At 57.2% G+C, this 16879-nt stretch overlaps 1 protein-coding gene across 1 annotated transcript in view; it reads left to right on the top strand.

Annotated features, from left to right (window-relative positions):
• Positions 1 to 16879, top strand: part of sxph (saxiphilin) — a 41494-nt gene that overhangs the window by 21960 nt on the left and 2655 nt on the right. The window contains exons 10-16 of the mRNA XM_069182044.1: positions 11682 to 11772; positions 11987 to 12046; positions 12135 to 12317; positions 13544 to 13703; positions 14298 to 14380; positions 14491 to 14675; positions 14759 to 14945. Coding sequence (XP_069038145.1) covers positions 11682 to 11772; positions 11987 to 12046; positions 12135 to 12317; positions 13544 to 13703; positions 14298 to 14380; positions 14491 to 14675; positions 14759 to 14945 — 949 coding nt within the window. The remainder of the gene's footprint in view (positions 1 to 11681; positions 11773 to 11986; positions 12047 to 12134; positions 12318 to 13543; positions 13704 to 14297; positions 14381 to 14490; positions 14676 to 14758; positions 14946 to 16879) is intronic.

Below are 16879 nucleotides of genomic sequence, written 5' to 3'. Positions count from 1 at the left end.
CACACTGTACCCACCCTGTACCTCTACACACAGTACCCCCCCCACACAACTGTACCCACCCTGTACCTCTACACACAGTACCCCCCCCACACACTATACCCACCCTGTACCTCTACACACAGTACCCCCCCACACACACTATACCCACCCTTTACCTCTACCACAGTACCCCCCCCACACACTATACCCACCCATGTACCTCTACACACAGTACCCCCCCCACACACACACTATACCCACCCTGTACCTCTACACACAGTACCCCCCCCACACACTATACCCACCCTGTACCTCTACACACAGTACCCCCCCCACACACTATACCCACCCTGTACCTCTACACACAGTACCCCCCCCACACACTATACCCACCCTGTACCTCTACACACAGTACCCCCCCCACACACTATACCCACCCTGTACCTCTACACACAGTACCCCCCCCCCACACACTATACCCACCCTGTACCTCTACACACAGTACCCCCCCACACACACTATACCCACCCTGTACCTCTACACACAGTACCCCCCCCCACACACTGTACCCACCCTGTACCTCTACACACAGTACCCCCCCCACACACTATATCCACCCTGTACCTCCACACACTGTACCCCCCCCACACACTGTACCCACCCTGTACCTCTACACACAGTACCCCCCCACACACTATACCCACCCTGTACCTCTACACACAGTACCCCCCCCCACACACTGTACCCACCCTGTACCTCCACACACAGTACCCCCCCCACACACTGTACCCACCCTGTACCTCTACACACAGTACCCCCCCACACACTATACCCACCCTGTACCTCTACACACAGTACCCCCCCCCACACACTATACCCACCCTGTACCTCTACACACAGTACCCCCCCCACACACTATACCCACCCTGTACCTCTACACACAGTACCCCCCCCACACACTGTACCCACCCTGTACCTCCACACACAGTACCCCCCCACACACTATACCCACCCTGTACCTCTACACACAGTACCCCCCCCCACTATACCCACCCTGTACCTCTACACACAGTACTCCCCCCCCACACACTGTACCCACCCTGTACCTCCACACACAGTACCCCCCCCACACACTGTACCCACCCTGTACCTCTACACACAGTACCCCCCCACACACTATACCCACCCTGTACCTCTACACACAGTACCCCCCCCACACACTATACCCACCCTGTACCTCTACACACAGTACCCCCCCACACACACTATACCCACCCTGTACCTCTACACACAGTACCCCCCCACACACTATACCCACCCTGTACCTCTACACACAGTACCCCCCCCCCACTATACCCACCCTGTACCTCTACACACTGTACCCCCCCCACACACTATACCCACCCTGTACCTCTACACACAGTACCCCCACACACACACTGTACCCACCCTGTACCTCCACACACAGTACCCCCCCACACACTATACCCACCCTGTACCTCCACACACTGTACCCCCCCACACACTGTACCCACCCTGTACCTCCACACACAGTACCCCCCCCCATACACTATACCCACCCTGTACCTCTACACACAGTACCCCCCCCCACACACTATACCCACCCTGTACCTCTACACACAGTACCCCCCCACACACTATACACACCCTGTACCTCTACACACAGTACCCCCCCACACACTATACCCACCCTGTACCTCCACACACAGTACCCCCACACACTATACCCACCCTGTACCTCCACACACAGTACCCCCACACACTATACCCACCCTGTACCTCTACACACAGTACCCCCCCCCACACACTATACCCACCCTGTACCTCTACACACAGTACCCCCCCCACACACTGTACCCACCCTGTACCTCTACACACTGTACCCACCCCACACACTATACCCACCCTGTACCTCCACACACAGTACCCCCCCCACACACACTATACCCACCCTGTACCTCCACACACAGTACCCCCCCCCACACACTGTACCCACCCTGTACCTCTACACACAGTACCCCCCCACACACTGTACCCACCCTGTACCTCCACACACAGTACCCCCCCCACACACACTATACCCACCCTGTACCTCTACACACAGTACCCCCCCCACACTATACCCACCCTGTACCTCCACACACAGTACCCCCCCCCCACACACTGTACCCACCCTGTACCTCCACACACAGTACCCCCCCACACACTATACCCACCCTGTACCTCTACACACAGTACCCCCCCCACACACTATACCCACCCTGTACCTCCACACACAGTACCCCCCCACACACTATACCCACCCTGTACCTCTACACACAGTACCCCCCCCCACACACTGTACCCACCCTGTACCTCTACACACAGTACCCCCCCCCACACACTATACCCACCCGGTACCTCTACACACAGTACCCCCCCCACACACTGTACCCACCCTGTACCTCTACACACAGTACCCCCCCACACACTATACCCACCCTGTACCTCTACACACAGTACCCCCCCCACACACTATACCCACCCTGTACCTCTACACACAGTACCCCCCCCACACACTATACCCACCCTGTACCTCTACACACAGTACCCCCCCCACACACTATACCCACCCTGTACCTCCACACACAGTACCCCCCACACACTATACCCACCCTGTACCTCTACACACAGTACCCCCCCACACACTATACCCACCCTGTACCTCCACACACAGTACCCCCCCCACACACACTATACCCACCCTGTACCTCTACACACAGTACCCCCCCCACACACTATACCCACCCTGTACCTCTACACACAGTACCCCCCCACACACTATACCCACCCTGTACCTCTACACACAGTACCCCCCCCCACACACTATACCCACCCTGTACCTCTACACACAGTACCCCCCCCCACACACTATACCCACCCTGTACCTCTACACACAGTACCCCCCCCACACACTGTACCCACCCTGTACCTCTACACACAGTACCCCCCCACACACTATACCCACCCTGTACCTCTACACACAGTACCCCCCCCCACACACTATACCCACCCTGTACCTCTACACACAGTACCCCCCCACACACTGTACCCACCCTGTACCTCTACACACAGTACCCCCCCACACACTATACCCACCCTGTACCTCTACACACAGTACCCCCCCACACACTATACCCACCCTGTACCTCTACACACAGTACCCCCCCACACACTATACCCACCCTGTACCTCACACACAGTACCCCCCCCACACACACTATACCCACCCTGTACCTCTACACACAGTACCCCCCCCCACACACTATACCCACCCTGTACCTCTACACACAGTACCCCCCCCACACACACTATACCCACCCTGTACCTCTACACACAGTACCCCCCCACACACTATACCCACCCTGTACCTCTACACACAGTACCCCCCCCACACACTATACCCACCCTGTACCTCTACACACAGTACCCCCCCCACACACTATACCCACCCTGTACCTCTACACACAGTACCCCCCCCACACACTGTACCCACCCTGTACCTCTACACACAGTACCCCCCCACACACTATACCCACCCTGTACCTCTACACACAGTACCCCCCCCCACACACTATACCCACCCTGTACCTCTACACACAGTACCCCCCCCACACACTGTACCCACCCTGTACCTCTACACACAGTACCCCCCCACACACTGTACCCACCCTGTACCTCCACACACAGTACCCCCCCCCACACACTGTACCCACCCTGTACCTCTACACACAGTACCCCCCCCCACACACTATACCCACCCTGTACCTCCACACACAGTACCCCCCCACACACTATACCCACCCTGTACCTCCACACACAGTACCCCCACACACACTGTACCCACCCTGTACCTCTACACACAGTACCCCCCCCCACACTGTACCCACCCTGTACCTCTACACACAGTACCCCCCCCCACACACACTATACCCACCCTGTACCTCTACACACAGTACCCCCCCCCACACACTATACCCACCCTGTACCTCTACACACAGTACCCCCCCCCCACACACTATACCCACCCTGTACCTCTACACACAGTACCCCCCCACACACTATACCCACCCTGTACCTCTACACACAGTACCCCCCACACACACTATACCCACCCTGTACCTCTACACACAGTACCCCCCCCACACACTATACCCACCCTGTACCTCTACACACAGTACCCCCCCACACACACTATACCCACCCTGTACCTCTACACACAGTACCCCCCCCACACACTGTACCCACCCTGTACCTCCATACACAGTACCCCCCCCACACACTGTACCCACCCTGTACCTCTACACACAGTACCCCCCCCCACACACTATACCCACCCTGTACCTCTACACACTGTACCCCCCCCACACACTATACCCACCCTGTACCTCTACACACAGTACCCCCCCCACACACTGTACCCACCCTGTACCTCTACACACAGTACCCCCCCCCACACACTGTACCCACCCTGTACCTCTACACACAGTACCCCCCCCCACACTGTACCCACCCTGTACCTCTACACACAGTACCCCCCCCACACACTGTACCCACCCTGTACCTCTACACACAGTACCCCCCCCACACACTATACCCACCCTGTACCTCTACACACAGTACCCCCCCCACACACTATACCCACCCTGTACCTCTACACACAGTACCCCCCCCATACACTGTACCCACCCTGTACCTCTACACACAGTACCCCCCCCACACACACTATACCCACCCTGTACCTCTACACACAGTACCCCCACACACACACTATACCCACCCTGTACCTCTACACACAGTACCCCCCCATACACTGTACCCACCCTGTACCTCTACACACAGTACCCCCCCCACACACACTATACCCACCCTGTACCTCTACACACAGTACCCCCCCCCACACACTGTACCCACCCTGTACCTCTACACACAGTACCCCCCCCCAACACTATACCCACCCTGTACCTCTACACACAGTACCCCCCCCCACACACTATACCCACCCTGTACCTCTACACACAGTACCCCCCCCACACACTGTACCCACCCTGTACCTCTACACACAGTACCCCCCCACACACACTATACCCACCCTGTACCTCTACACACAGTACCCCCCCCCCACACACTGTACCTCTACACACAGTACCCCCCCCACACACTGTACCCACCCTGTACCTCTACACACAGTACCCCCCCCACACACTATACCCACCCTGTACCTCCACACACAGTACCCCCCCACACACTATACCCACCCTGTACCTCTACACACAGTACCCCCCCCCACACACTATACCCACCCTGTACCTCTACACACAGTACCCCCCCCCACACACTATACCCACCCTGTACCTCTACACACAGTACCCCCCCCACACACTATACCCACCCTGTACCTCTACACACAGTACCCCCCCCACACACTGTACCCACCCTGTACCTCTACACACAGTACCCCCCCCACACACTGTACCCACCGTGTACCTCTACACACAGTACCCCCCCACACACACTATACCCACCCTGTACCTCTACACACAGTACCCCCCCACACACTGTACCCACCCTGTACCTCTACACACAGTACCCCCCCCACACACTGTACCCACCCTGTACCTCCACACACAGTACCCCCCCCCACACACTGTACCCACCCTGTACCTCTACACACAGTACCCCCCCCACACACTATACCCACCCTGTACCTCCACACACAGTACCCCCCCCACACACTGTACCCACCCTGTACCTCCACACACAGTACCCCCCCCACACACTATACCCACCCTGTACCTCCACACACAGTACCCCCCCACACACTATACCCACCCTGTACCTCTACACACAGTACCCCCCCCACACACTATACCCACCCTGTACCTCCACACACAGTACCCCCCCCACACACTATACCCACCCTGTACCTCTACACACAGTACCCCCCCCCCACACACTATACCCACCCTGTACCTCCACACACAGTACCCCCCCACACACTATACCCACCCTGTACCTCCACACACAGTACCCCCCCCCACACACTGTACCCACCCTGTACCTCTACACACAGTACCCCCCCACACACACTGTACCCACCCTGTACCTCTACACACAGTACCCCCCCCACACACTATACCCACCCTGTACCTCTACACACAGTACCCCCCCCCACACACTGTACCCACCCTGTACCTCTACACACAGTACCCCCCCCACACACTATACCCACCCTGTACCTCTACACACAGTACCCCCCCCCCACACACTGTACCCACCCTGTACCTCTACACACAGTACCCCCCCCCACACACTATACCCACCCTGTACCTCCACACACAGTACCCCCCCCACACACACTATACCCACCCTGTACCTCTACACACAGTACCCCCCCCACACACTGTACCCACCCTGTACCTCTACACACAGTACCCCCCCCACACTATACCCACCCTGTACCTCTACACACAGTACCCCCCCCCACACACACTATACCCACCCTGTACCTCTACACACAGTACCCCCCCACACACACTATACCCACCCTGTACCTCTACACACAGTACCCCCCCCACACACTATACCCACCCTGTACCTCTACACACAGTACCCCCCCCACACACTGTACCCACCCTGTACCTCCACACACAGTACCCCCACACACTATACCCACCCTGTACCTCTACACACAGTACCCCCCCCACACACACTATACCCACCCTGTACCTCTACACACAGTACCACCCCCACACACTATACCCACCCTGTACCTCTACACACAGTACCCCCCCCCACACACTATACCCACCCTGTACCTCTACACACAGTACCCCCCCCCACACACTATACCCACCCTGTACCTCTACACACAGTACCCCCCCACACACTATACCCACCCTGTACCTCTACACACAGTACCCCCCCCACACACTATACCCACCCTGTACCTCTACACACAGTACCCCCCCACACACTGTACCCACCCTGTACCTCTACACACAGTACCCCCCCCCACACACTGTACCCACCCTGTACCTCTACACACAGTACCCCCCCCACACACTATACCCACCCTGTACCTCTACACACAGTACCCCCCCCCACACACTATACCCACCCTGTACCTCTACACACAGTACCCCCCCCACACACTATACCCACCCTGTACCTCTACACACAGTACCCCCCCACACACTATACCCACCCTGTACCTCTACACACAGTACCCCCCCACACACTATACCCACCCTGTACCTCTACACACAGTACCCCCCCCACACACTGTACCCACCCTGTACCTCTACACACAGTACCCCCCCCCACACACTGTACCCACCCTGTACCTCTACACACAGTACCCCCCCCACACACTGTACCCACCCTGTACCTCTACACACAGTACCCCCCCACACACTATACCCACCCTGTACCTCCACACACAGTACCCCCCCCCACACACTGTACCCACCCTGTACCTCCACACACAGTACCCCCCCACACACACTATACCCACCCTGTACCTCTACACACAGTACCCCCCCCACACACTATACCCACCCTGTACCTCTACACACAGTACCCCCCCCACACACTATACCCACCCTGTACCTCCACACACAGTACCCCCCCACACACTATACCCACCCTGTACCTCTACACACAGTACCCCCCCCACACACTGTACCCACCCTGTACCTCTACACACAGTACCCCCCCCCACACACTATACCCACCCTGTACCTCTACACACAGTACCCCCCCCACACACTGTACCCACCCTGTACCTCTACACACAGTACCCCCCCCACACACTATACCCACCCTGTACCTCTACACACAGTACCCCCCCCCACACACTATACCCACCCTGTACCTCTACACACAGTACCCCCCCACACACTATACCCACCCTGTACCTCTACACACAGTACCCCCCCACACACACTATACCCACCCTGTACCTCTACACACAGTACCCCCCCCACACACTATACCCACCCTGTACCTCTACACACAGTACCCCCCCCACACACTATACCCACCCTGTACCTCTACACACAGTACCCCCCCCCCACACACTATACCCACCCTGTACCTCTACACACAGTACCCCCCCCCACACACTATACCCACCCTGTACCTCTACACACTGTACCCCCCCCACACACTGTACCCACCCTGTACCTCTACACACAGTACCCCCCCCACACACTATACCCACCCTGTACCTCTACACACAGTACCCCCCCCCACACACTGTACCCACCCTGTACCTCCACACACAGTACCCCCCCCACACACACTATACCCACCCTGTACCTCTACACACAGTACCCCCCCCACACACTATACCCACCCTGTACCTCTACACACAGTACCCCCCCCCACACACTGTACCCACCCTGTACCTCTACACACTGTACCCCCCCCGACACACTGTACCCACTCTGTACCTCTACACACAGTACCCCCCCCCCCACACTATACCCACCCTGTACCTCTACACACAGTACCCCCCCAGACACTGTACCCACTCTGTACCTCTACACACAGTACCCCCCCCCCCACACTGTACCCACCCTGTACCTCTACACACAGTACCCCCCCCACACACTATACCCACCCTGTACCTCTACACACAGTACCCCCCCCCACACACTATACCCACCCTGTACCTCTACACACAGTACCCCCCCCACACACTGTACCCACCCTGTACCTCTACACACAGTACCCCCCCCCCACACACTATACCCACCCTGTACCTCTACACACAGTACCCCCCCCCCCACACACTATACCCACCCTGTATCTCTACACACAGTACCCCCCCCACACACTATACCCACGCTGTACCTCTACACACAGTACCCCCCCACACACTGTACCCACCCTGTACCTCTACACACAGTACCCCCCCCACACACTGTACCCACCCTGTACCTCTACACACAGTACCCCCCCCACACACTATACCCACCCTGTACCTCCACACACAGTACCCCCCCACACACTATACCCACCCTGTACCTCTACACACAGTACCCCCCCCACACACACTGTACCCACCCTGTACCTCTACACACAGTACCCCCCCCACACACACTGTACCCACCCTGTACCTCTACACACAGTACCCCCCCCACACACTATACCCACCCTGTACCTCTACACACAGTACCCCCCCCCACACACTATACCCACCCTGTACCTCTACACACAGTACCCCCCCCACACACTATACCCACCCTGTACCTCTACACACTGTACCCCCCCCACACACTATACCCACCCTGTACCTCCACACACAATACCCCCCCCACACACTATACCCACCCTGTACCTCTACACACAGTACCCCCCCCACACACTGTACCCACCCTGTAACTCTACACACAGTACCCCCCCCACACACTATACCCACCCTGTACCTCTACACACAGTACCCCCCCCCCCCCACACACTGTACCCACCCTGTACCTCTACACACAGTACCCCCACACACTATACCCACCTGTACCTCTACACACAGTACCCCCCACACACTATACCCACCCTGTACCTCTACACACAGTACCCCCACACACTATACCCACCCTGTACCTCTACACACTGTACCCCCCCCACACACTATACCCACCCTGTACCTCCACACACTGTACCCCCCCACACACTACCACCCGTCCTCTACACAGTACACAGTACCCCCCATTACACACTGTACTCCTGTACCCCGTACCTCTACACACAGTACCCCCCCCACACACTATACCCACCCTGTACCTCTACACACAGTACCCCCCCCACACACTATACCCACCCTGTACCTCCACACACAGTACCCCCCCCCACACACTATACCCACCCTGTACCTCTACACACAGTACCCCCCCCCACACACTATACCCACCCTGTACTTCCACACACAGTACCCCCCCCACACACTGTACCCACCCTGTACCTCCACACACAGTACCCCCCCCCACACACTATACCCACCCTGTACCTCTACACACAGTACCCCCCCCACACACTGTACCCACCCTGTACCTCTACACACAGTACCCCCCCACACACACTATACCCACCCTGTACCTCTACACACAGTACCCCCCCCCACACACTATACCCACCCTGTACCTCCACACACAGTACCCCCCACACACTATACCCACCCTGTACCATCACACAAGTACCCCCCCCCCCCCACACACTATACCCACCCTGTACCTCTACACACAGTACCCCCCCCCACACACTATACCCACCCTGTACCTCTACACACAGTACCCCCCCCACACACTGTACCCACCCTGTACCTTCCACACACAGTACCCCCCCACCCACACTATACCCACCCTGTACCTCTACACACAGTACCCCCCCCACACACTATACCCACCCTGTACCTCCACACACTGTACCCCCCCCCACACACTATACCCACCCTGTACCTCCACACACAGTACCCCCCCCACACACTATACCCACCCTGTAACTCTACACACAGTACCCCCCCCACACACTGTACCCACCCCTGTACCTCTACACACAGTACCCCCCCACACACACTATACCCACCCTGTACCTCTACACACAGTACCCCCCCCACACACTATACCCACCCTGTACCTCCATACACAGTACCCCCCCACACACTATACCCACCCTGTACCTCTACACACAGTACCCCCCCCCACACACTGTACCCACCCTGTACCTCTACACACAGTACCCCCCCCACACACTATACCCACCCTGTACCTCCACACACAGTACCCCCCCCACACACTATACCCACCCTGTACCTCTACACACAGTACCCCCCCCACACACTGTACCCACCCTGTACCTCTACACACAGTACCCCCCCCCACACACTATACCCACCCTGTACCTCTACACACAGTACCCCCCCACACACTGTACCCACCCTGTACCTCTACACACAGTACCCCCCCCACACACTATACCCACCCTGTACCTCTACACACAGTACCCCCCCCCACACACTATACCCACCCTGTACCTCTACACACAGTACCCCCCCCCCACACACTATACCCACCCTGTACCTCTACACACAGTACCCCCCCCACACACTATACCCACCCTGTACCTCTACACACAGTACCCCCCCCCACACACTATACCCACCCTGTACCTCTACACACAGTACCCCCCCACACACACTATACCCACCCTGTACCTCTACACACAGTACCCCCCCACACACTGTACCCACCCTGTACCTCTACACACAGTACCCCCCCCACACACTATACCCACCCTGTACCTCTACACACAGTACCCCCCCCCACACACTATACCCACCCTGTACCTCTACACACAGTACCCCCCCCACACACTATACCCACCCTGTACCTCTACACACAGTACCCCCCCACACACACTATACCCACTCTGTACCTCCACACACTGTACCCCCACACACTACACCCCCACACTCTGTACCCCCACACTCTGTACCCTCATGCACTGGTCTGCAAGCCATTGTAAGCTCTTGTCCATGGGACTCACTGGGGTTTAGATGAAGCAGGGGACTGTGTGAGCGAAGGTGTGGACGTCTGTGTCCGCTGTTGGAGTAGAAGGCGCTATATTTGCCTTTGTGTCCACAGCAAGATGAGGCCGACGCGGTCTCCCTGGACGCCACACACGCCTACATCGCCGGGAAGTGTGGGCTGGTGCCTGTCGCCACGGAGTACTACGGTAAGACTGCGGCCGGACACCGCCACGGCGCAGAGAGAGCAGGCGAGCCAGTGCGCCCTGCCTCCCACAGTCCTCTGCAGCCGCGAGGGAGAACGAGTTCGCGGGTTCCAGTGCCATCGCTGGGGGAGCAGCCTTGTTTATTAACACACGCACAGCGGAGCTGAGCGCGGGGTGTCTGTCGGTCCCTCACTGTCCTTCTGTCTGCCCGACTCAGGGGAGGAGTGTGTCCCGGCGGCAGGGGGCGCCAAGGGAGCAGCGTATTTCGAGAGCGAGGGTAAGGCAGACGCAGGGCCAGTGCGCGCGGCGGCTCGCCAGAGTGTGGCAGGAGCGTGCTGACGGGCTGGTGCTGTTTGTCCCTGCAGTGTTGCCGTCGGCGTATGCTGTGGCCGTGGTCCGGCGCTCCAGTCGGAGTCTGTCCTTCGGGAGCCTGGCTGGGCGGCGCTCCTGTCACAGCCACATGTACAGCCCCGCCGGCTGGCTGCTCCCAGCCAATCACATGCTGCAGGCCGAGCCCAACGCCACACGCAGCTGTGACATCAACACAGGTCAGGTCTCGCCTGCTTTATCACATGCCCACACGTACAGGCACGCCCACACACAGACACACCCACCCTGTACATACGGACACGCCCTCACATAGACACGCCCACACACAGACACACCCACCCTGTACATATGGACACGCCCACACACAGACACGCCCACCCTGTACACACAGACATGCCCTCACATAGACACGCCCACACACAGACACACCCACCCTGTACATACGGACACGCCCACACACAGACACATTCACACAGACACACCCACCCTGTACATATGGACACGCCCCCACACAGGCACATTCACACAGACACGCCCACCCTGAACACACAGACATGCCCTCACATAGACACGCCCACACACAGACACACCCACCCAGTACATATGGACACGCCCACACACAGGCACATTCACACAGACACACCCACCCTGTACATATGGACACGCCCCCACACAGGCACATTCACACAGACACACCCACCCTGTACATATGGACACGCCCCCACACAGGCACATTCACACAGACACACCCACCCTGTACATATGGACACGCCCCCACACAGGCACATTCACACAGACACGCCCACCCTGAACACACAGACATGCCCTCACATAGACATGCCCACACACAGACACACCCACCCTGTACATACGGACACACCCACACACAGACACATTCACACAGACACACCCACCCTGAACACACAGACATGCCCTCACATAGACACGCCAACACACAGACACACCCACCCAGTACATACGGACATGCCCCCACACAGACACATTCACACAGACACACCCACCCTGTACATGTGGACACACTACACACACACATTCACACAGACACACCCACACACAGACACACCCACCCTGTACATGCGGACACTCCCACACACAGACACGCCCACACACAGACACACCCACCCTGTACATACGGACACACCACACACAGACACACCCACCCTGTACACACAGACATGCCCTCACACAGACACACCCACACACAGACACGCCCACACACAGACACGCCCACACACGGACACATTTACACAGACACGCCCACACACACCGTATACACATGTAGATGCCCACATACTGTCACATTCTGTCAGAGTCTAGACACTCCAAATCATAATTCAAGCAAACTCACATCTGGAGCTGTTCCTATTGCAGGGAAAGGTGATAAGTCATCTTTCCTCTTGTCCCACTCATCTCCCTCTCTCAGTGTACAGGGAGCTGTTCTGGAAGGGCTGTCTGCCTGGCTCCAAGGGCAATCTCTGCAAGGTGTGTGTTGGCGGAGAGGAGGAGACAGGGGCCAAACCCACCAATCAGAGGTGTGTCGACAACCACAACGAGCGTTACTATGGCAATATGGGAGCCCTGAGGCAAGTGATTTTAAAGCATTTAAATATACTATGGGACCGGCTGATGAATGAGGCTGTGTGAGTGACAGTGGGTCACCTGTCTGCTCTCCAGTGTCTGGTGGACCTTCCTGTGTGTGTGTGTACTGGTCTGTGGAAGGGGCTCACCTGTTTGTGTGTGTGTGTGTGTGTGTGTGTGTCTGTGGAAGGGGCTCACCTGTGTGTGTGTGTGTGTGTGTGTGTCTGTGGAAGGGGCTCACCTGTGTGTGTGTGTGTGTGTGTGTGTGTGTCTGTGGAAGGGGCTCACCTGTGTGTGTGTGTGTGTGTGTGTGTGTGTGTGTGTGTGTCTGTGGAAGGGGCTCACCTGTGTGTGTGGGTGTGTGTGGGTGTGTGTGTGTCTGTCTATGTGTGTGGAAGGGGCTCACCTGTGTGTGTGTGTGTGTGTGTGTGTGTGTCTGTGGAAGGGGCTCACCTGTGTGTGTGTGTGTGTGTGTGTGTGTGTGTGTGTGTCTGTGGAAGGGGTTCACCTGTGTGTGTGTGTGTGTGTGTGTGTGTGTGTGTGTCTGTGTGTGTCTGTTTATGTGTGTGGAAGGGGCTCACCTGTGTGTGTGTGTACAGGTGTCTGGTAGGAGACCCCAGTGGGCGCAGCTATGGGGACGTGGCCTTTCTGGAGCAGCACAGCCTGGAGGACAACATCCAGAGTGAGTGTCTGCACACTGAGAGAGATGGTATCACAGACACCGGTCTTCACTAATATCCCTTCCGCTCTCACCCACGGCTCGTCCTCGTGTCTCCTCTCTCCTCCACCCAGCTCTGGAGAGCAGCGGCTGGGCGGAGGGCTGGACGTCCTGGGATTTTGAGCTGCTGTGTCCAGACGGTCAGCGCGCCCCCCTGTCCCAGTGGCAAGGGTGCCACCTGGGTGCAATCCCTCCCAACATCGTGATGACCCGCCCCGTCCTGACCTCACGGGTCTACGACTTCCTCATGAAGTCACAGGTGAAGAAGAGGCACGAGCAGACCCCCAGAACAAGTTCAGAGTGCAGTAAAAACATGTCCTTTTTCTCTCCTCTCACTCGCAGGAGACCCTGGCAGCCCACCTGGGCTCAGATTTCCAACTGTTTGAGTCCGAGAGCTACGGGGAGCACGACCTGCTGTTCAAGGACCAGACTCGCTGCCTGGTGCACGCCACTCACCTGAACTACCGCACCATCCTGGGGCAGCAGTTCTACCAGCTCGCTGAGGCCGCCTTCAACTGCACACAGTCCGGTAACACCAGCGCCTCCCTCAACTGCACACAGTCCTGTAACACCAGCACCTCCTTCAACTGCACACAGTCCTGTAACACCAGCACCTCCCTCAACTGCACACAGTCCTGTAACACCAGCACCTCCCTCAACTGCACACAGTCCTGTAACACCAGCACCTCCCTCAACTGCACACAGTCCTGTAACACCAGCACCTCCCTCAACTGCACACAGTCCTGTAACACCAGCACCTCCCTCAACTGCACACAGTCCGGTAACACCAGCGCCTCCCTCAACTGCACACAGTCCGGTAACACCAGCGCCTCCCTCAACTGCACACAGTCCTGTAGCACCAGCGCCTCCTTCAACTGCACACAGTCCGGTAACACCAGCACCTCCTTCAACTGCACACAGTCCTGTAACACCAGCACCTTCCTCAACTGCACACAGTCCTGTAACACCAGCGCCTCCCTCAACTGCACACAGTTCTGTAACACCAGCGCCTCCCTCAACTGCACACAGTCCTGTAACACCAGCGCCTCCCTCAACTGCACACAGTCCTGTAACACCAGCACCTTCCTCAACTGCACACAGACCTGTAACACCAGCGCCTCCCTCAACTGCACACAGTTCTGTAACACCAGCGCCTTCCTCAACTGCACACAGACCTGTAACACCAGCGCCTCCCTCAACTGCACACAGTCCTGTAACACCAGCGCCTCCCTCAACTGCACACAGTCCTGTAACACCAGCACCTTCCTCAACTGCACACAGACCTGTAACACCAGCGCCTCCCTCAACTGCACACAGTTCTGTAACACCAGCGCCTCCCTCAACTGCACACAGTCCTGTAACACCAGCGCCTCCTTCAACTGCACACAGTCCTGTAACACCAGCGCCTCCCACAACTGCACACAGTCCTGTAACACCAGCGCCTCCTTCAACTGCACACAGTTCTGTAACACCAGCACCTCCCTCAACTGCACACAGTTCTGTAACACCAGCACCTCCCTCAACTGCACACAGTCCTGTAGCACCAGCACCTCCCTCAACTGCACACAGTTCTGTAACACCAGCACCTCCTTCAACTGCACACAGTCCAGTAACACCAGTACCTCCCTCAACTGCACACAGTCCTGTAGCACCAGCGCCTCCTTCAACTGCACACAGTCCTGTAACACCAGCGCCTCCCTCAACTGCACACAGTCCTGTAACACCAGCGCCTCCCTCAACTGCGCACAGTCCTGTAGCACCAGCACCTCCCTCAACTGCACACAGTTCTGTAACACCAGCACCTCCTTCAACTGCACACAGTCCAGTAACACCAGTACCTCCCTCAACTGCACACAGTCCTGTAGCACCAGCGCCTCCTTCAACTGCACACAGTCCTGTAACACCAGCGCCTCCCTCAACTGCACACAGTCCTGTAACACCAGCGCCTCCCTCAACTGTGCACAGTCCTGCAGTCCTGTAGCACCAGCACCTCCCTCAACTGCAGACAGGCCTGTAACACCAGCAGTATTGATCTTGTGGGGGTGGTAAGACAGAGCTGGTTAAAGAGATGCCCACATTCCAGCCCGCAATTTAATTCAATAAAATTCCAGATGCTTTATTGGCATGACCAATGAGTAAAATCAGTATTGCCAAAGCAAAACAAATATAATTAACAAAATCTACAGACATTTACAATACAGACACATCATAAGATTTTTACATATAAACATATGGAGCATTACTGGGAGACAGGCTCACTACTCCTCAGGCTGTGACAGGAAATCATACACTGGGCAGCCAGTTCAACTGCCTTCCCTCCTCCCTCTCCCAGTAGGGAATTCTGATTAGTAAATTTAGAGAAGAAGGTTTCTCTAATCCCAGAGTATCTGTCACAGTGCAGTAGGAAGTGCACCTCTGTCTCTATTTCTCCCCGCTGGCAGTGGGAGCACAGCCTGTCCTCTC

The sequence above is a fragment of the Lepisosteus oculatus genome, chromosome 22, assembly GCF_040954835.1.
Source record: "Lepisosteus oculatus isolate fLepOcu1 chromosome 22, fLepOcu1.hap2, whole genome shotgun sequence".
NCBI classification, from domain to species: domain Eukaryota; kingdom Metazoa; phylum Chordata; class Actinopteri; order Semionotiformes; family Lepisosteidae; genus Lepisosteus; species Lepisosteus oculatus.
Note: the sequence above shows the minus strand (reverse complement) of the source record. Positions and strands in the feature narration are given on the sequence as shown.